We start from the raw sequence: 20,112 nt of genomic DNA on the forward strand, positions 1-20,112 counted from the left end.
TGGGCTTAGATTCTAGATCAGCGGTTCTCAACCTGTGGGTCGTGACCCCAGCGGGGATGGTACGACCAAAACACAGGGGTCGCCTAAAGCCATCTAGATCATGAGCAGCCTAAATTCACCAGGCTCCTTTTTAAGTCTGTGTATTGGATAGATTCTTACTGAGAGACAACCACTAAGAAACTGAAAACACAGAAAAAGATTACTGTCTGGGAGTTGAATTGTGAGGCAAACACAATGAACTCTAATAAAAGAATGAGAACTCACATTAGGCTTCGCTGTGCCAGGCACAGGCGCCCTGCATGTGTTCCCTCGTCTAGTCCTGACACTGGTCCTCTGAGCTAGGTGATATTATCCCCATTTCTCAGTTGAACATTGAGCTGGAAGAAGGCTGAAGAACTCCCTGAAGTTCATGCAGCAAAACCACAACGAGGAGCCAGTCCGTCAGTCTTCAGGGCCACACGCTCAACCCATTCTAAATCTTCTTGAAAAATAATCTCAAGCCAGTAATGTCTAAAATGTTATATGTTGATAGAAAAATATGTTAGAAAATTATGATGTTCTTTCTCTTCCTGAACAATTCAGTCCCAAAATCATTAGGTGGGCAAAACAAGGCAGGTGTCCACAGACAGCCACAGCTCCATGTGGGGTGTCGGCACCCAAGGTGGATGAGATGGACAGGCACCACGCCATGGCTGTGACTCCCACAGGGCAGAGGACAGGGCTTGGGAGAGATAGCAGTGAATGCAGGACTTCGACTTCATATATTTCTGTATTGTCTCATTTTTTTTTTTTTGGAAATGAATATGTAATATGATGAATAAATTGCATCATCTTTATTTTTATTTTCAAGTGAGAGGAAGGGGATAGAGAAACAGATTTCTGCATGCGCCCCCACTGGGATCCGCCTGACAACCCCTGTCAGGGGCCGATGCTTGGACCAAATGAGCTATCCTCAGTGCCTGGGGCCAACACTTGAACCAGTTAAGCCACTGGCTGCCAGAGGGGAAAAGGGAGAGCAGGGGAGAGGGAGGGGAAGAGAAGCAAATGGTTGCGTCTCATGTGTGTGCCCCGACTAGGAATCAAACCTGGGCCAACGCTCTATTGACTAAGTCAACAGCCAGGGCCACATCATCTTTAGTTTTAAAATAAAAAATAAAATAAAGAAAAATATAGAAAGGGGGAGGAGAGTCTAAGAGGAGCCTGTTTCAGTGGTGAGGCTGGGAAGGGGTGGGCCAGAGCCCAAGCCCAGGAACAAGAGCGCTGAGATGAACTGCACAGTTTCCATCAGCGCCCACCCAGGTGCACAATGGGCCTGGGGGCGGGGTTGGCCGGGCAGCTTCTGCAGCAGCTCCAGATGCTCAGAGGTTCACGCCCACAGGGCCCATCTGGTTTATCTGTGGGGGCTCTCTGAGTCAGGGATATTCCTGAGTAGTTTTGAAAATACCCATCACTCTCACAACCCTCCCCGGTATTTGCTGCTACTCAGTTGGGCCCAGTGACAAAGCTATTGTCTTTTGGAAAACATGGAGGTTTTCTTTTCTTAGAAATGACCTTCCCACAATACTTATCCCACTGAATGTTCCACCACTGGGCTCTATAAAGACTCTCCCTTGCGCTCAGCTGTTGTGAGTGGGTTCTATTTGAGATAAGATAATAGCTGCTATTTGTTGAGCTCCTTTTGAGCAAGACCTTGGTTCCTGACCCCAGGCGCATTATCTCACTAAGTCCTCACAACAGCCCCAAGAGGCAGATATTGGCACAGAGAAAAATATTTTAAGTGATTTCCCCACGGTCACCTCTTGTAAGTAAGTATTAGAGCTAAGGTGCTGAACCAGATTTTTCTGATCAAAGCCCAAGTTGAACTTTTTCAATATACCCCAACTTTTTATTATGCTCCAAAAGTTTGGGGATTTTTTAGTTTTCAAACGTACTTTGCCTTGTGAACAAAGAAAATGCTGTTAGACATTGTTTTAAAGGATTGAGTGTTCTCTGTGTGCTGCCACTATGTTCAGGGCCTTTAATTAGACGATCTACTTGACTCCCCACCTGAACCTCAGGACTCCCGTCACAGGGAGGAAATCAGGGACCAAGCTCTCACAGCATCAGCGGCGGCCCTGAGGCGAACTCAGGCAGCTTGTTGCAAGCACCCTTTCTTTAACCACTGACCACGTCCCCCACCCCCAAACTAAGGGAAATTCTCACTGACTGGTGAAGATTTAGTGAGCTAATGAGCATTTACAGGCTAGTTAAGTCGCAGCCCCTCACTGGGCAGAAAGCTCAGAGAAGCGAAATAGTTGGAAACAAAGCCTGCATCTTGCTGGGCCTCCCCACTCCCCTTTCGCCGCCATCCCTTCCAGGAAGCTCCATGGGGCGAAGGGCCTCTTGGTTTGTTCAACGTTATATACCCATCGTTGGCCACAGTAGGAGTTTCAAAGGCCTTTGTTGAGTGAATGAATGCCACCTTGTTTGGGGCTGAGTAGTTTGGTCATGAAGGCTCCTCACCAGAGCTTTGTATTCAGGGAAAATCCAACCATCTTTGGCTCCCCGCCCCAACTCCATCAATGCTCAGCGGTGACTCAGCAGCTTGGTGAGAAGCCCAGTTTCCCAGCTGAACGAAGACGTCCCTGGATTGCACGGGGATTAACCACCTGGCTCGGGCTGCAAGCAAGCCTGGAAGCAGGCACAGGAGAGTGGAAATGTTACAGGGAACGGGACTTAGCCCTTTGGGTCTCCCGAGGGCCAGCCAGTAATGTGTGGGTTCTTGACTTTGTGCAGGAAAAAATTTCACACCATGGGACCAGGTGATTTTGAGAGTATGTTTATTAAAGCTGGGGACGGTGAAACAAGGGAGGGCTTAGACTGGAAGAAGCAACAGGAGAGCCTGGGCGGGGCTGTGTGGCTCTCCAGAAACCCCGTGGGAAAGAGATGGGTCTGTACTAGGAAGTCGGAGAAAAGAGGCCTGGAGGCAGGTTCAGGGGTTAGCCCAGGATGAGCTGCCACTGCCCACTGCTCCCCTGACTAAGTCTCCTGGGGAGAGAGAAGAGGGGGAATGCGCAGGTGCCACATGCTCCCAGAAGGGAGAGTGTGTGCTGGGTCCTTTGTTTTGAGGGTTTTAAAGGCAGGGAGTTTAGGGGAGATTTTAGGGGAGGATCGCAATGGAATACTCATCAGCTTTCCAAGTGTGCCTTTTCAGGGCATGGTCTCTACTGATGGGTCAGCCCCAGGGCAAGGGGGTCAGTGGTCACCACAGCTGGTCCTGGTTCTGCTGCTTTTCTGGGCATGGAGCTGAAATACAACTGAGGCCTAGACGTCACCTCTGGGGAGGTGACCTTCGGTATCTGGCTGTACACTGCTCAGCCAGTTTGTTCAGCTGTCTGTCTCAGTTTCCCCATATTACGCGCCAAGGAATTTTCCTAGCTTCTTACTATCCTACCTGAGAGGGAGGCCCGGGCTGGGAGACTGTCACCTGGGGTCTTCCACTCTCGACCTCGTCTTCTCTCTGGGCTTTACTCTCCTAGGCTCTAAAAGGAAGGAGTGGACTGGATGAGCTCTGACCACAGGGCTTTATTCAGCAGAGACAGACTGAGTGGGGGTGGGACTTCATGGCCAGTGGGAGTCGCTGCCCCGAGCTTGTGTCCACCTTCATTTCAGCAAAAGCTCAGAATCAGCCACCACAAAAGATGACCTAACATGGACGGAGCGCCAGGCAAGTAGCTTGCCTTTGTGCTCTTCTGTGGGATCCTCAGAACAAGCTTGTGTAGAATACTCTTTAGCGATAACAAGGAAGAAACGATTGACACATGCAACAACTTGGACCAATGTCCAGGGCATTATGCTGAAATAAAAAAGGCTGTTTCAAAAGGTTGTGTGTTGTACGATTCCATTTCTACAGCAGTCTAGAAATGACAGAATTCTAGAAGCGGAGAACAGATTGGTGGTTGCCAGAGGGTGGGGCCTGACTAAGTAGGAGTAGAGTTGTTTTCTGGTTATGATTGTGGTTACGGTCACACACATCTATGCACGTGATGAAGTTTCATGGAACTGTGCACATATACACAAATGAGCACATGTGAAATCCGAGTAGTCTATAGATGGTACTAATGTCAATTTCCTGGTTTTAATATTGCACTATAATTATATACAATGTTACCATTGGGGGAAGCTGAGTGAAGAGTAGAGGAGACCTTTCTGTACTATTTTTTCCATTTCCTGCAGGTCTCTAATTATTTTCATCTACAGATGAAAGACCTGAGGCACAAGGTAGTCACACACCTCTGACCAGGAAAGTAGAGATTGGATTCTGCTTCTCCTCTGACTCCAGTGTCGTGAGCGTCCCCCCACCACAGGCCTGCGGTGGGGAAGCTGGCCCATACAATCCGGAGTTGTCCTCCACTCTAAGGGGGCGAGTGGATTATTCATTTTTTTTCCTGCCTGCCTGAGTGGCGAGACGGTGTGATTTAGCTAGCTCATTGGTGGGACAACCCTTATGCAAGGTCTACAGCATGAACTCTTTTTTTTCCCCAAAGTTAGAAGCAGGGAGGAAGTCAGACTCCCGCATGCACCTGACAAGGATCCACCAGGGGGCAATGCTGGACCCCTCTGGGACTGTTGCTTTGTTGTGGCTGGAGCCATTCCAGCACCTGAGGTGGAGGCCATGGAGCCATCCTCAGCGTCTGGGCCAACCTTGTTCCCATGGAGCCTTGGCTGCGGGAGGGGAAGAGAGAGACAGAGAGGAAGAAGAGAGGGAGGGGTGGAGAAGCAAATGAGTGCTTCTTCTGTGTGCCCTGGCCGGGAATTGATCCCAGGACTTCCACACACAGGGCCGATGCTCTACCACTGAGCCAACCGGCCAGGGCCTACAGCATGCACTCTTATGGTACTTCTTTACCCACCTTCATCAAGGCCTTGATTGCAGGAGGAAGAATAGCCCTGAACACCTGCAGTTTGCTTGCTCTCAGAGAAGTAAGTCCATTGCCTCCCCTGTGCCTTCACTGCCTCCTAGCTCCTCACCTCACCCCAGCTTGCTGTGTGCTTGGCACCTGCTAGACTGAGGTTGGTAGAGAGATCTACTATGAAGATACTAAGACAGGAACTTGACAAGGACTTAATGGAGCCTATAGCCTCTTTGAGGAGAACAAGGACAGGTAGCAACAAAACAAACTAAACTGACAGCAATTAAGGCAAGAAAGCATGTGGGTTGGGGAAGCAGCTTCGAAGGGAGGAGGTCTCCTGAGCAGGTGGTAAGTACTCTCAGATGTGCTGGGTTTCAAGATAGCAGAAAATACATCCCTCCGTTTTTGATGAGGGGGTCAGATAATCTTTTAGATTTCAAGGGAAGAGGACCCCAGGCCAAAAGAAAGACATGGGCAAAGCAAAAATACATTAAAATGCATGCCATTAGGAAGGAGCAGCCGTGGGTAAAACATTTATTTGACCTATTCTGTCCTATATGGTAGCCACTGGCCACATGTGACTGCTGAGCACATTAATTTTTTAAAATTTCCACACACACCCCCCCCACTTTGGCAACCACCAGTTTGTTCTCTATATCTATGGGTCTGTTTCTGTTTCATATATTTATTTATTTTGTGTTTTTAGATTCCACATATGAGATCATACAATATTTGTCTTTCTCTGACTTATTTTACTTAGCATAATACTCTCTAGTTCCATCCATGTTGTCACAAATGGCAAGATATAATTCTTTTTTTTTTTTCTGAGAGGGTTAGAGGGAGAGAGACAGGAAGGGAGAGAGATGAGAAGCATCAATTCGTAGTTGCAGCACTTTGGTTGTTCATTGATTGCTTTCTCATATGTACCTTGGCTGGGGGACTCCAGCTGAGCCAGTGACCCCTTGCTCAAGCCAGCAACCTAGGGCTTCAAGCCAGTGACCTTTGGGCTCAAGCCAGCAACCATGGGATTATGATGATGATCCCACAGTCATGCTGGCTAGCCCGTGCTCAAGTTGTTGAGCCTTTGCTCAAGCTGACAACCTCAGGGTTTCAAACCTGGGTTCTCAGCGTCCCAGGTTGACACTCTATCCACTGCACTACCAACCGTCAAACATGATTTCATTCTTTTTTATAGTTGAATAACATTTCACTGTTTATAATTACCACATATTCTTTATCCATTCATCTATCACTGAACATCTAGGCTGCTTTCGTATCTTGGCTATTACTAGTAATGCTGCAATGAACACGGGAGTGCATATATCTTTTCAAGTTAGTGTTCTGGGTTTTTTTGGATAAATACCCACAAGTGGAATTTCTAGGGCATAGGTAGTTCTGTTTTTTATTTTTTGAGGAACCTCCACACTGTTGTCCATAGTACCACACCAATTTGCAATCCTACCAACAGTGCACAAGGGTTCCCTTTTCTCCACATCCTTGCCAACACTTGTTGATTTATTGATAATAGCCATTCTGACAAGTGAGAGGTGATATCTCATTGTGGTTTCAATTTGCATTTTCCTGCTAATTAGTGATGTTGAGCATATTTTTTGTGTCTATCGGCCATCTAAATGTCCTCTTTGGAGAAGTGTCTTGTTCAGGTTACCTGCCCTTTTTTTGACTGAATTGTCTGGGGGTGGTGGTGGGTGGCAGTTGATGTTAAGTTGTACAATTTCCTTATATGGTCTGGATGTTAACCCCTTATCTGACTATTATTTTAAAAATATCTTCTCCCATACAGTAGATTGTCTTTTCACTTTGATGGTTACCTTCACTGTGCAAAAGCTTTTTAGTTTGATGTAGTCCCATTTATTTTTTATTTCCTGTGCTTGAGGAGAGAAATCCAAAAAGATATTGCTAAGAGTAATGTCAAAGAATTTACTGCCTAAATTTTCTTCTAGGAATTTCATGGTTTTAGGTCTGACATTTAAGTCTTTAATCCATTTTGAGTTTATTTCTGTATGTAGTGTAAGAAAGTGGTCCAATATCATTTTACTGCATGTATCTTCCCAGTTTTGCCAACACTGCTTATTGAAGAGACTGTCTTTAACCCATTGTACACCCTTGCCACCTTTGCCATAGTACTAAGCACTTTGCAGGAGGCTAGACTGGAATGAGATGTGCTGTAAGTATAAAATCCACTCAGGATCAAACACTTAGATCAAAAATTGTAAACAGGTCCTGGCTGGTTTACTCAGTGGATAGGGTGTCAGCCCCGTGTATGGATGTCCTGGGTTCAATTCCTGGTCAGGGCACACAGGTGAGGCTGCCATCTGCTTCTCCAACAACCTTCTCTCTCTTTCCCTGCCACCTGCAGCCATAGTTCAATTAATTGGAGCATATTGGCCCTGGGCACTGAGGATGGCTCTGTGGAGCCTCTGAATCAGGTACTAAAAAGTAGCTCGGTTGTGAGCATGGCCCCAGATGGGCAGAGCATCGGCCCCAGACGGGGTTGCCTGGTGGATCCTGGTCGGGGTACATGCAGGAGTCTGTCTCTCTCCCTTCCTCTCACTTGAAAAAGAAAAAACAAAATAAAATTGTAAACATCCCAATACTTCTTATATTGGTCACATGAGCAAATAATAATATTTTGGATGAATTAGGTTAAAATAATTACCTGTATGTATGTTAATTTCACCTGACTAATTTTTTTATGTGGCTACTAGAAAATGTAAAATTACTTATGTGGATCTCATCATGGGCTATTGGATAGCCTGTCTAAACCATGCTTTTTCTGTCTAATGCTTCCTTTTTTTGTTGTTCATTTTTGAAGCAGCCAAAGTTTGGGGAAATTTCTTTTTTCTTTTCATTAATGAAGCCTTCCTTATCTCAAGGGAGGATATTATTTATAAAGTACTTGGAAAGATGGTAAAGAGGCCAGAAGCTGCAGGGCCACTGTGCTTCACAATAGTTCCTTTGTAACAGACAGTTTTGATATTTAAAATGAATAAGTGAATCGAATATTAAAATCTTTAGGGTCACTTTACCTCTGAAATTACTATTAGAATATTGCATTTTACAGTACATAGGTTTCCATGGAAGCTCGGGTTCTATTGGACTCTTTGTTTCCTGAAGTAATGCAAATTACATTTCTGGGGATTTGGAAGTGTTTTCTGACAGCACATTCATTCTCGTTCTCCTTTTCCCTGTATCCGAGAAAAGACACATCGAAGCATCAGGACAGGCGCTTGGAAAATGTATTATGACTTTCCCCGTTTCTTCACACTCGCCTTGCTTCTCCTCTCCCCGAGGGGCCTGCCGTCTCTAGTGCACCACAAAGGAGCATTTATTTGTTCCTCTTCATTGTTCATCTCACAGTCAAGAAGGGGAGTGTAGAGCTGCAGGCCCAGGTCAGCAGCCTCCAGCGTGAGGTCCCTCCCTAACCCCTGTCCTCACCAGGGTGGCAGGTGGTGGCAATGTGGCAGGAAGCCTCCTAGACTAAGCCTCTTTCCTGACTGGGCACAAAGAGTGAACAGAAACGGTGACATCATTTTCCTCTTAATATAGCGGTTTCAATCAACACTAGCCCCCACGCCAGGGTTCAAATAAGGTGGTGCACACTAGAACATTTACAAAACGAAGTGAGGCTGCTCGGATGTCAGTTAGCAGGAATGCAGGTGGAGAGAGCACCAGCCAGGGAAGCCACTTAGACGTGTTTAGAAAGGCCTGCAGTCACACCCTCTGTCACTAAAATGGGAGGATAGGGGATGCTTCTATGTGGCCGCCTCGAACTGGGCAATATGGAGGGAGCTGCAGTGAAGACAGACGATCAGCCTCAGGTCAGTTCCCTTCTTCTTTGATGCTCCCGTCCATACTGTGCATTTTCAGAAGATAACTCATGGGAGATGGGAAGGTATAAGTAATTCTTTAGTGTCTGGGTACGTATCAGGCTGTGGGCCAGGTTCTGGGGATATGGGGACAAGGAAGGCACCACCCCTGCCTTCGAGGGCCTCCCAAGCTGGTGAGACAGATGAGAAGGCCATTGTCATAGTGCCTGCGCTGAGCTCTGTGCCTGAGCAGTCACCAGCACAGGAGGAACGTCTGACCTGGGGTGAAGGAGGGAGAGGGCACAGAGCACTTTCTGCACGGCCTGTTAGAGCTGTTTTCCTGTTGTGGTCAAATACACACAACATAAAATTGACCATCCAAACTATTAAGTGTACAAGTCAGTAGTGTGAAGCACATGCACATGGTTGTGCAACGCATCTCCAGAACCCCTTTCATCTGGCAAACTGAACCCTACGCCCAGTAAACAACATCTATTCTCCCCGCTCCCAGCCCCTAGCAACCACCCTTCTACTCTGTCTCTATAAATTTCACTGTCCTAGGGACCCCACATAAGTGGCGTCATATGTATGGTTGTGTGTGTGTGTGACTGGCTATTTCACCAAGCTTAGTGTCCTCAAGGTTCATCCCTGTTGCAGCATGTCTGAATTGCCTTTCTAAGGACAGTATGTATGTACCACATTCTCTCTATCTGTTCATTCACTAGTGGACATTTGCATTGCTTTTACCTTTTGGCTGTTATGAGTAATGGTTCTAGGAACATAGGTATATAAATACTTCTTCAAGACCCTGTCACTTTCTTGGGTATACACTCTGCTATGGACATAATTATGACCCTTTGCAAAGCTCATATATTGAAGCCCTAACCCCCAGGGTGACTGTATTTTTTTAATTTAATTTACTGTGTTTACATAGATTCTAGCGTTGCCCCGAATGCATTGCCCCTCTCCCGTATTCCCCTCAACATCTCCCTTGCCCCCTCCCTACAGCACCCTCCCCCCTTCCCTTCAGGTTTATCCCATCCTGTCATCCCCTTTCCCTCTGGTCCCTTTGATTCCTCCTCTGTCTCAATTCCGCTCCTCCGTTCACATTGTTTCTTGGATTCCTCAAATGAGTGAGGTTATATGATATTTTTCTTTCTCTGCCTGGCTTATTTCATTTAACATAATAGTTTCCAGGTCCATCCATGTTGTTGCAAAAGGTAATATTTCCTTCTTTTTCATGGCCCCATAGTATTCCATTGTATATATGTACCACTGCTTTTTAATCCACTCATCCACTGATGGACACTTGGGCTATTTCCAGATCTTTACAATTGTGAACAATGCTGCCATAAACATGGGGATGCATTGCTTTTTTTGAGTCAGTAATATGGTGTTCTTGGGATATATTCCTAAAAGTGGGATGGCTGGGTCAAAAGGTAGTTCCATTTTTAATTTTTTTGAGGAATCTCCATACTGTTTTCCACAGTGGCTCCACCAGTCTGCATTTCCACCAGCAGTGCAGGAAGGTTCACCTTTTTCCACACCCTCGCCAGCACTTATTCTGTATTGTTTTGTTGATGAGAGCCATTCCGACTTGTGTGAGGTGGTATCTCATTGTGGTTTTAATTTGCATTTCTCTAATGATTAGTGATGTTGAACATTTTTTCATCTGTCTATTCGCCATCTGTATGTCCTCTTTGGAGAAGTGTTTATTCATTTCTTTCGCCCATTTTTTTTATTGGATTGTTTGTCTTCCTGGTATTAAGTTTTACAAGTTCTTTATAAATTTTGGTTATTAACCCCTTATCAGACGTATTGTCAAATATATTCTCCCATTGTGTAGTTTGTCTTTTTATTCTGTTCATATTGTCTTTAGCTGTACAAAAGCTTTTTAGTTTGATATAGTCCCATTTTTCAGTTTTCCTGTTGTGGTTGATTTCTAGTTTCGTGTCATTGTGATCAGAGAAAGTGCTTGATATGATTTCAACCTTCTTAAATTTGTTGAAACTGCTTTTGTGCTCTAACATGTGGTCTATCCTAGAGAATGTACCATGAGCACTTGAATGTATATTCTGCTGTTTTAGGGTGAAAGGTTCTGAAGATATCTATTAAATCGAGTTGATCTAGTGTTTCCTTTAAGTCTGCTGTTTCTTTGTTAATTTTCTTTCTTGAAGATATATCTACTGATGTTAGTGGGGTATTAAAATCCCCTACTATTATAGTATTGCTGTTGATCTCACCCTTTAAATCCATCAAAGTCTGCTTTATATATTTAGGTGCTTCTATATTAGGTGTGTAGATATTTATAATGGTTATATCTTCCTATTGGATTGCTCCCTCTATCATTATGTAGTGACCTTCTTTATCTCTTACTATAGCTTTTGTTTTAAAGTTCATTTTGTCTGATATAAGTATTGCTACCCCAGCTTTTTTTTCATTTCCATTTGCATGAAATATTTTTTTCCACTCTTTTACCTTCAGTCTATGTGTATCTTTGTTTTGAGGTGTGTCTCTTGTAGACAGCATATGTATGGGTCTTGTTTTCTTATCCATGCAGCTACCTTATGTCTTTTGATTGGATCATTTAATCCATTTACATTTAAGGTTATTATTAATATGTAGTTGTTTATTGCCATTTTATTCTCTAAAGGTATATTCCTCTTTTACTATATTCTTTTCCCTTTTTGTTGTTTACAATAGCCCCCTTAGCATTTTTTACAGCATTGGTTTGGCTGTAATGAATTCCTTGAGTTTTTTTTTTGTCTGGGAAGCTTTTTATTTCGCCTTCAATTTTAAATGATAGCCTTGCTGGATAAATAAGTCTTGGTTGTAGGCTCTTGTTCTGCATTACTTTGAATATTTCTTGCCATTCCCTTCTGGCTTCAAGTGTTTCTGTTGAGAAGTCGGATGTCCTCCTTATGGGAGCTCCTTTGTAGGTGATAGCCTTTTCTTTTCTAGCAACTTTTAATATTTTCTCTTTATCTCTTAACTTTGGTATTTTAATTATGATGTGTCTTGGTGAAGATTTCTTTGGGTTTCTCTTTAATGGAGTTCTCTGTGCTTCTTGAACTTGTGTGATTTTTTTTCCCCTGCATCAATTTAGGGAAGTTTTCAACTATGATTTCATTGAACAAGGTCTCTATCCCTTGTTCTTTCTCTTCTTCTTCAGGAACACCTATGATGTGGATGTTGTTTCTCTTTAGGTTGTCACAGAGCTCTCTTAGAGTTTCCTCAGATTTTTTCAGCCTCCTTTCTTTTTGCTGCTCTGCTTCCATGTTTTTGTTTATCTTGTATTCTAAATTACTGATTCGATCCTCTGCTTCATCCAGCCTACTTTTAATTGCTTCTAGTGTAGTCTTTCTTTCTGATATTGTATTTGTCACTTCTGACTGGTTCTTCTTTATTATTTCAATGTCCTTTTTGATGCTTGTTATCTCTCTATTTATGTGCTCATTGTGTCCATCCATTGTTGTTCTAAGATCTTTCAGCATTCTAATAATCATTATTTTAAATTCTGCATCTGGTAGTTTGCTTATTTCCATCTCACTCAGTTCATTTTCTGGGGGTTCCTCTTGTTGATTTATTTGGATTGCACTTCTCTGTCTTCCCATTTTGTCTGTGTATACCCTCCTTGTTTGGGTGTGTTGTTTGTAGAGCTGGCTAAGTCTAGGGTTGGTGTTGTCTGCCTCCAATTTTCAGTTGTGTTATTTCTAGGTCTTCTTGGGTTGGCATCAGCTATTGTTTGTAATCCACTGTCAGATTTGACTTTTCTAGTAGAGCCGCTTCGAAGTCTTGATTCGTTTTCATCTCAGTTTTCTTAACTCAGTGGTAATCTTGTTTACTGATCTCAGCAGGAGGCTTATTTGAAATTGTATCCAGGAATGTGGTGGGTGTAACCTGAGACTCTGAAGGCATGATCTACCATCCTCTCTCCGGGGCGGGGTGCTTTCTCGGCTTCAGTAGGGGGAGGTATATCTCAGATCTCCAGGGAGACCTGAGTTACTGCCCCTTCTCCCCACTTTCTGTTTTCAGTCGTGTCTTGTTGTGCTGACTGGATGGAGCTGGAGAGCTTTTTGGAGGTGGGTCATCCGGAACCACTTTAGGCTTGTGCTGTGTGGGGGGACCAACCCCTCCCCCAGCTATGGCCGCCTCTGCACTGGATGAGTCAGCTTCTCAGGTCCTCCCATGCATTCCTCTGCCTGTCACCATCTCTCTCTCTCTCCCCCCACTTTCCTTTTGGAAGAGAAGCCAGCCTTCTCAGCACATCTTGTTCCCAGGTCATCAGGCAAGTTGTGAATGATATTTTCTACTCTTCTCCTTGGAATGAGAGCCCTTCTGGGCTCTCAGCCTCACCCCCACTTCGCTCCTGGAAGCAGGAGAGACCCACCACACCATGGCGCTCTCTACCAGGCTCGGTGTGGCTTCTTCTTTGTTCCTTGGTCTTTGAGACCTGTTCTTGTAGGCCGAAGTTGGTTTTTCACGCTGATTGTTCCTAAATTCATTGTAATTCAGTTTGGTGATGTGAGCTGGAAGTCTGTGCATCTGCCTACTCCACTGCCATCTTGGTATAAGTGTGACTGCATTTTGAGATAGGGTCCTTAGAAGATAATTAAGGTTATGAAGTCATAAAGGTATAGTCCTAATCCCATAGGGTATGAGCTTGAGGAAGTGGGCAGGACATAGGGCTTTGTGTGGCCTCAACACAAGTTTGTTCTTTATCTTGAAGTCCATGAAGAGTCTTGGGGGATTTAAAATAGTGGGTGTGGGTTGGTAAGGAGGGTTGGCAAAATCTAATTTTCATTCTAAAAGATCCACCAACAGGAATGTGGAAAATGGATTAGACATGGTGAGACTTTCAGAGCTGCAAGACAGCACTGGGTGTAGAGAGAGGCCTCAGAAAGAGGTGGAGAAGGTTATACTACAGGCTCGGAGACAGAGAGGCTGGGATTGAGGGCAACTTCCATGGCAGGCAGACCCGAGGGTGGCCCCCACGTTTCCCTGATGTCTATGCCCCATATAATCTCTCTCCACCCCCAAGCAGGGAGAAGGCATGTGGCTTGCTTCTAGGTAACAGACTATGGCACAGGTGAAAGGATTTCACAGACATGAGTAAGTTCCAAAAGCAGCTGATTCTGAGTTAATCAAAAGGGAGAGTATTTTGAGTGGCCTGTCTTAATCAGGCAAAAGCCCTTAAAAGAGGGACCAGGCCCTACCTGAGGTGAGACCATCCTAATGGGCTTGATGATATAAGCAGTCGTGTTAGAGAAACCCACATGTCAAGGAACTGTGAGCAGCTGCCAGCCAACATTCAGTAAAAAGAAGTCAGACAATTAAAAAATGAATTCTGCCAGCAAGCTGAGGGAGCTTGGGGCCTCTGATGAGAATGTAACCCATCTACACGCTGCCTGCAGCCTTGTCAGACCCTGAGCAGAGGACTCAGTTTAGCCATGTCCAGACTCTTGAGCCAGGAAAATGAGGTAATAAATGTGTTACTTTAAGCTGTGAAGGTAGTGGTAAGGTTATGGAATGATAGAAAACAAATATAACTTCCAAGGTTCCTGGGGTGCCTCCCTAGGAAACAACCAGGGAATGGGAGGAAGCAATGGTAATTGCAGCTATCATGTATAGAGCACTCACTCTATGGCAGGCACTGTACCAAGATTTTGAATGGTTCCCCCCCTTTTTTTTTTTAAGTGAGAGGATGGGAAATAGAGAGACAGACTCCTACATGTGCCCTGACTGGGATCTACCTGGCAACCCCCATCTGGCGCCGATGCTCTGCCCATCTGGGCCCAAGCTCACAACTGAGCTATTTTTAGCACCTGAGGTGGAGGCTCCATGGAGTCATCCTCAGTGTCCAGGGCCATCATGCTTGAATCAATCGAGCCATGACTGTGGGAGGGGAAGAGAGAGAAAGAAGGGGAAGGGGGAGGGGAGGAGCAGATGGTTGCTTCTCCTGTGTGCCCTGACTGGGAATCAAACCTGGGACTTCCACATACTGGGTCGACACTCTACCACTGAGCAACTTGCCAGGGCCATGGCTCTGATTTATTACTCACAACAATCAACTGTGTTAATTGGCCACTGTACAAGGTAAATTCCCTCCTGAAAGAAGTGGGCAGGCTCACCACATTTAGCAGTATATAGTCTGTACTCCTTCCTCTCCAACCCCAGGCAAACAATCCCCAATCAGAAAGCATGTATTTCTGCTTTAGAGATTCCAGAACCTGTGGGCCCTCAATCAAGGCTTTCTTTCTTTAGTTACTGCCAGCTGGATTTGCAGAAGTACCATGGAGCCTACTGAATTTTATCACTCCAGCAGAGAGGAATGAGCCTCAAGACATTTCAGGGCTCATCTTCTGCTACATCTTCCCTGAAGAGAAGGCAAGGAATATTAAGACACATTTTTTTATTACTCAGAGAAGTTTTATTTAGGTGGGCACAATAGTTCAAAACCAAAACACAGTTTCACCTTTATCTATGGACACCACAGACTTGAATTTAGCCTTTCATCCCTCTTTAAATGAAGTCAGCATTATCTGAATGCGGATTTTGGACAACTGACTAATGTGGAAATGTGAAATATAATAGTGATAACCACCAACACACAGAGCTTTCAAGGTGCTTATGCTGTTTTTAAGGATCATTTTCTTAACCATGATACGTTCTCATCCTTTGAACTTTCTGGAAGAGAAGCCATCATTCTTACCAAATGACACAGCAAAAAAATAACACATATTTTTCTTTCAAAGTTTTGAAGAAATTTAGTCATTAAAAAGAATTGAAATTACGCCTAGAAGCACCACTTTACAGAATACCATTAAATTGTAATTATGATGCTTTCAAAAAGCCAACTTGTCGAAGAGGAGCTGATGGCTTCGGTTTTTGTAGGGAACACTTATAACACTGCAGAACTCTACAAGGATGTTCTGCTTCTGGTGGGCAGAGTAGGGGGAGGCATTCAGGGCCTGAGAAGCTTTTATAACTTTTAGAAACTTTAAAACAATTACTGTTCAAACTGCATGCTTTAAGTGACCAAGTATTTTTACTGCTCAAAAGAGAACCCAGAACACAAGACATTTCATTTAAAACAGGCAATATAAGCCAATCACAGATGAACATTTATGATATTCCACAAATGACACAATATCATCTTCACCAACCTTTTTTTTTTTAAAAAAGGTTTCACTTCACTTGAGATGAAACCTCAATTATTGATAATTCCACATTTCAATCAACAATCCTTTCATGAGGTTATTCTGGGAAATAATGGAGACCAGGACCCTTAAAACTTCAATTTCCCTAATCATTGCAAAGCAACATTGAACTTTTATTAAACTTAGAAAGTGGTCACAACTAACTCCACAATAAAAAGCTAAGAACTGTCACTAATTATACGTGGAAACCTATTCACCTGCAGAAATAGTGTTCTCTCTACCAAGAAGCTAAGTGAGCTAAACGAGCCTCTTGAGGAGACTCCTAAGGAGAACCATCTGCCTTTTAAAATCAAATCACAGTTGCAAACAAACTAGGATTTATCATAAGTGTGTGTTCATGCATTCAACAAATATTGGAGAATGCCAATACATGACAGCCATTATTTTAGGAGCTTGAAGAATAGCAGTGGATTAAAACTCCCACCTTCATGGATCTTCTATTTACCCTGGATTGACAATAGCAAAATAAACCAAACATGCACACATTTAAAAGAGTGTGCAACCATCTGCCTTTAGGAGCTGAGCTAATCCTTCCAGGAACAAGGCCCCTGTGCCCTGCTATCCACCGTGGCCCCTTCTGGGATTCTCTGTGAACAGGCTGTTTCCACAAATGAAACATGGACATTCAACAAGACCCACCAAACAAGTGGAGTTTCTAGCTTTTTCACAGTACCACTACAAAGTCAGACACAGCATTTTACACGTGCCGGTGAGGCTGCGTGGGGACAACGATTTGGATCTGGAGTGAAATAACATCTGGTGGCCAGAAAGAGAACAGTAGTCAATGCCAACTGCCTGATCAATCCAGGATATGTCTGCCAATTCTCTAGTAATTGACTTTAGTCTGACTCCAGAAGATGAAGTCAGTTGCTCAAAAGGTACACTTCCCTCACAAGCAAGCATACAGCTGAGCCGCACTGGGCAAGCAGCAGCTCTCCACAAGGGCTGCGGGACCTCCCTTCTCTGCTGTGTGCGTGGCCCTCGGCCGTCAAACCACAGCTTAATCTCGGGTGCTTGCACTATGACCCTGGAAGGTTTATTAAGTGTTTGTGCACATCTGAAGAGAAAGTCCATAGCTTGGAAAAATATATTTTCAAGGGAGTCTGTAACTTCCCAAAAGTTTCAGAACCTCTGCAGTGCAGGGTCTCTGCCTGTCCCTTTGTAAAATTACATACTTGTTCAGAGCCATGGATCTCTGTCTCAGCTGCAACATGGGTGCTACAAGCCTGGTTTAGATGACTCCTGGTGATTCATTTGGAAGACAAGGTCAGGCCCTACTGGGGGTGGGGTGGTAATTTTAGATATGTTTGTCTCCTTTTATAGAGCAATGAATGCGTCCCCACCCTCCAGAACCTGGCTCCTCAAGTGCAGTCTGCTAAACCAATAAGTCACAATGGATAGACGAGTTAACTTTCCAAATAACACATTTTTCTGAGACAAAATGTACGCCCAGACATCCACATCAGCCTCCTGACACCAAGACTGTTGTTCACGGGCAGCTCCATGTGCCCCTGCCATGTAAGTATAAAATGTGATTGGAGCTCTTACTGCTTAAAGTCACTGTCTATTATGATTTTGTCCAAGCTTCAGCCTGGGAGACATGAGGCTAAAGAGCCTCTGGGAAAAACTAACTAGACTCTCGGAACCATCAGCAACGGAGACTATGAGAGGGAGAAAAACAACATGGTGTTTCCCGGGGACACAGAGCACTGGCTCTGAGTTTTTTGGGAGGGCCTTTATTGTGGCTCCTCTTTGTCTTGGTACGTACTTGTCTTCATTGCCTTTTTCTAGACTCTGAATTCCTCAACAGTGGGGACCTGTCTTATTCATGCCCACACAGTCAATAACTAGTGTGAGGTCTGGGGCATCATAGACCCTACCAGAGCTCAGAGGGTGGGAACGGGGAAATGAACAGAGGCCAGTAACAACTCTGATGAAAGGATTACACATGATGGACTTGGTCTCCTAAATAATGTATCCACTTTTACTACTTCAAAATATTGTACAAATTAGGGACAGTCTATGGAAAAGAGGAAGCTTTTGGAGGGAAAAAAGCACATCATAGAAAAATATATTTCAGTAATTTTTTCAAATTATAAAAAGTAATGAGTGTAGAGAACTATGCTTGAACGTCTCAGATACAATGATTTAAACATGGAGCAAAAGCCATTATTTATGTTTCTACCATTTCTGCTATAATTCAATGGTAATAAATGTCATGCAATAATTTAAAGCACTATTGCATCCTTGATTATTTATCACTAGCTATCCATCTCAGAAACCATCACAGAAGTGCAAATATCTGCTTTTGTGAATATTCTGAAAGACAAAGAGCAGCTTATATAACTTGTTCTTCATAAAAGTCATTTGATTAGGTCAACAACTGACCCTAAGAGCCATGTGTAAACTTTGAAGTTCCTGAGGATTACCACTTGAGCAATGTGTTAACTTTCTAAGACTAAAAATGAGCAGGTCCACAGATGTCATTTTAAAGAATTTTGCATAAAATGTAAACAGAGTTATGATGTATTGGTGAAAGTTTTTGTATATTCTGAGTCGGCATTACATGTTTATGAAACAATGCTTGAATTTATATTATATGCCCATTTGTAACACTTATTCTGTAATTCTCCATCAATGCTAGAATGTTCTTCCTCAATGGCCTCAATTCTGACCCCATGATTCTAAATTAAAATAAATTTTTAAAAGATATTTTTAAATATAAATTAAATAGACTGCTGAGTTGTTCCGACTCCAGGCACACCATATGGCAGATGTCATTTATATGTTCTGATCATAGCACACAAAACATCCCTCACTTGAAGTGTCTTCCTTCAGTTAATTCAAGTAACATTCTGTTTCCAATGCTTCTGATGACAGGAACGCTCTGAAGACCACCCCTGGGAAAGTTGACTGAACTAACCTGCTCTGTATGTGCAGATTTCCCCACTGGCTCTTTTGGAAGCTTACTTTTTCTGTAAAGAAGTCACAACTAAACATCCTTCAGACTTTGTATAAACTAAGTTGTCAGTCAGAGCAGTGCTTGGGCCTGTGCCCTCATAAGAGTGCAACAAATAGTGGTTAGAGGATTTCAGCTGGCCGAGGCTCACAAGCAGCTGCGTAAAGAGGGCCAGGGTGAGCAAGACCACTGCACCAGCACTTCTCCCAATTTAGGACAAGGCCAAGAGCAGGTCCCACTCTGGGTCCACAGCCAGTGAAATGTTTTCCTTGCCCAACAATCATTAGGGCATGTAGATTCATATTACACTGTATCCCGACATTCTTATTATTTAACAAAACAAAAAATCTCCTGAAGTCCTTGCTTTCAGGTAGCTCTGAGCCTCATCGCAGCATCTACAGAGATGTTTGGGGCACTAAAGGGCTACTGCTCTTACTTTGATTAGTCTTTCCATGTTTCATTTGATGAGAACGTACCTACTTTATCTTTGCATCGTTCTCAAAGGAAGTTCATGGAGGGGTCTTCCACATTTTGTTGAGTCTCATTTTCACAGGGACTCCGTAAGTCATGTTCTACTACTACCAAGAACCATTCGCTGCGAACCAGCTGAAACCTGACAGAGGTGCTTTAGCCGAAATGAATCCCATGTCACAGAAGTCATGATCTGAACTTCACACAAAAAACCCATCAGCAAGAAGAATCCAGAAGTCTCTGTCGAGCACTCCTCTCTCCATTATTTGCTTTAGTTTCGCCATGTACTTTCAAATCTGTCAAAATGAAAAACAAATATTTATTTATTTGATCTTTCTTAAAAAAATTTTTATTTAGAAATTTAACTTAATGGGGTGACATTGATCAATAAGAATACATAGGTTTCAGGTAAGCATTTCTATAGCACTCGAACTATTGATTACACTGTGTGCTGATAACCCAAAGTAAAATAATTTTCTGTCACCATATTTGTCCCTCTTTACTCTTCTCCCCCCAACCCCTCCCCCGGTAACCACTTCACTTTTATCTATGTTCATGAGTCTTAGGTGTATGCCCCACTTATGTGTAAGATCATATAGTTCTTAACTTCTCCTGATTTACTTATTTCACTTAGTATATTGTTCTCAAGGTCCATCCATGTTTTTGTAAATGGTAACGTATCATCATGTCTTATGACTGAGTAGTATTCCATTGTGTATATGTACCTCTTCTTTATCTAATCT

At 43.6% G+C, this 20,112-nt stretch overlaps 1 protein-coding gene and 1 non-coding gene across 2 annotated transcripts in view; both read right to left on the minus strand.

Annotated features, from left to right (window-relative positions):
* Positions 1 to 4,780: 4,780 nt before the first annotated feature.
* Positions 4,781 to 4,856, minus strand: TRNAT-UGU (transfer RNA threonine (anticodon UGU)). Its single transcript has one exon. It is a non-coding gene; the product is annotated as a tRNA-Thr (tRNA).
* Positions 4,857 to 15,905: 11,049 nt separating this feature from the next.
* Positions 15,906 to 20,112, minus strand: part of PANX1 (pannexin 1) — a 60,217-nt gene continuing 56,010 nt past the window's right edge. Inside the window, exon 5 of the mRNA XM_066248376.1 lies at positions 15,906 to 19,665. Within this exon, the coding sequence (XP_066104473.1) occupies positions 19,586 to 19,665 (80 nt within the window). The 3' untranslated portion in view covers positions 15,906 to 19,585. The remainder of the gene's footprint in view (positions 19,666 to 20,112) is intronic.

This window comes from Saccopteryx bilineata, chromosome 1 (genome assembly GCF_036850765.1).
Source record: "Saccopteryx bilineata isolate mSacBil1 chromosome 1, mSacBil1_pri_phased_curated, whole genome shotgun sequence".
NCBI classification, from domain to species: Eukaryota; Metazoa; Chordata; class Mammalia; order Chiroptera; family Emballonuridae; genus Saccopteryx; species Saccopteryx bilineata.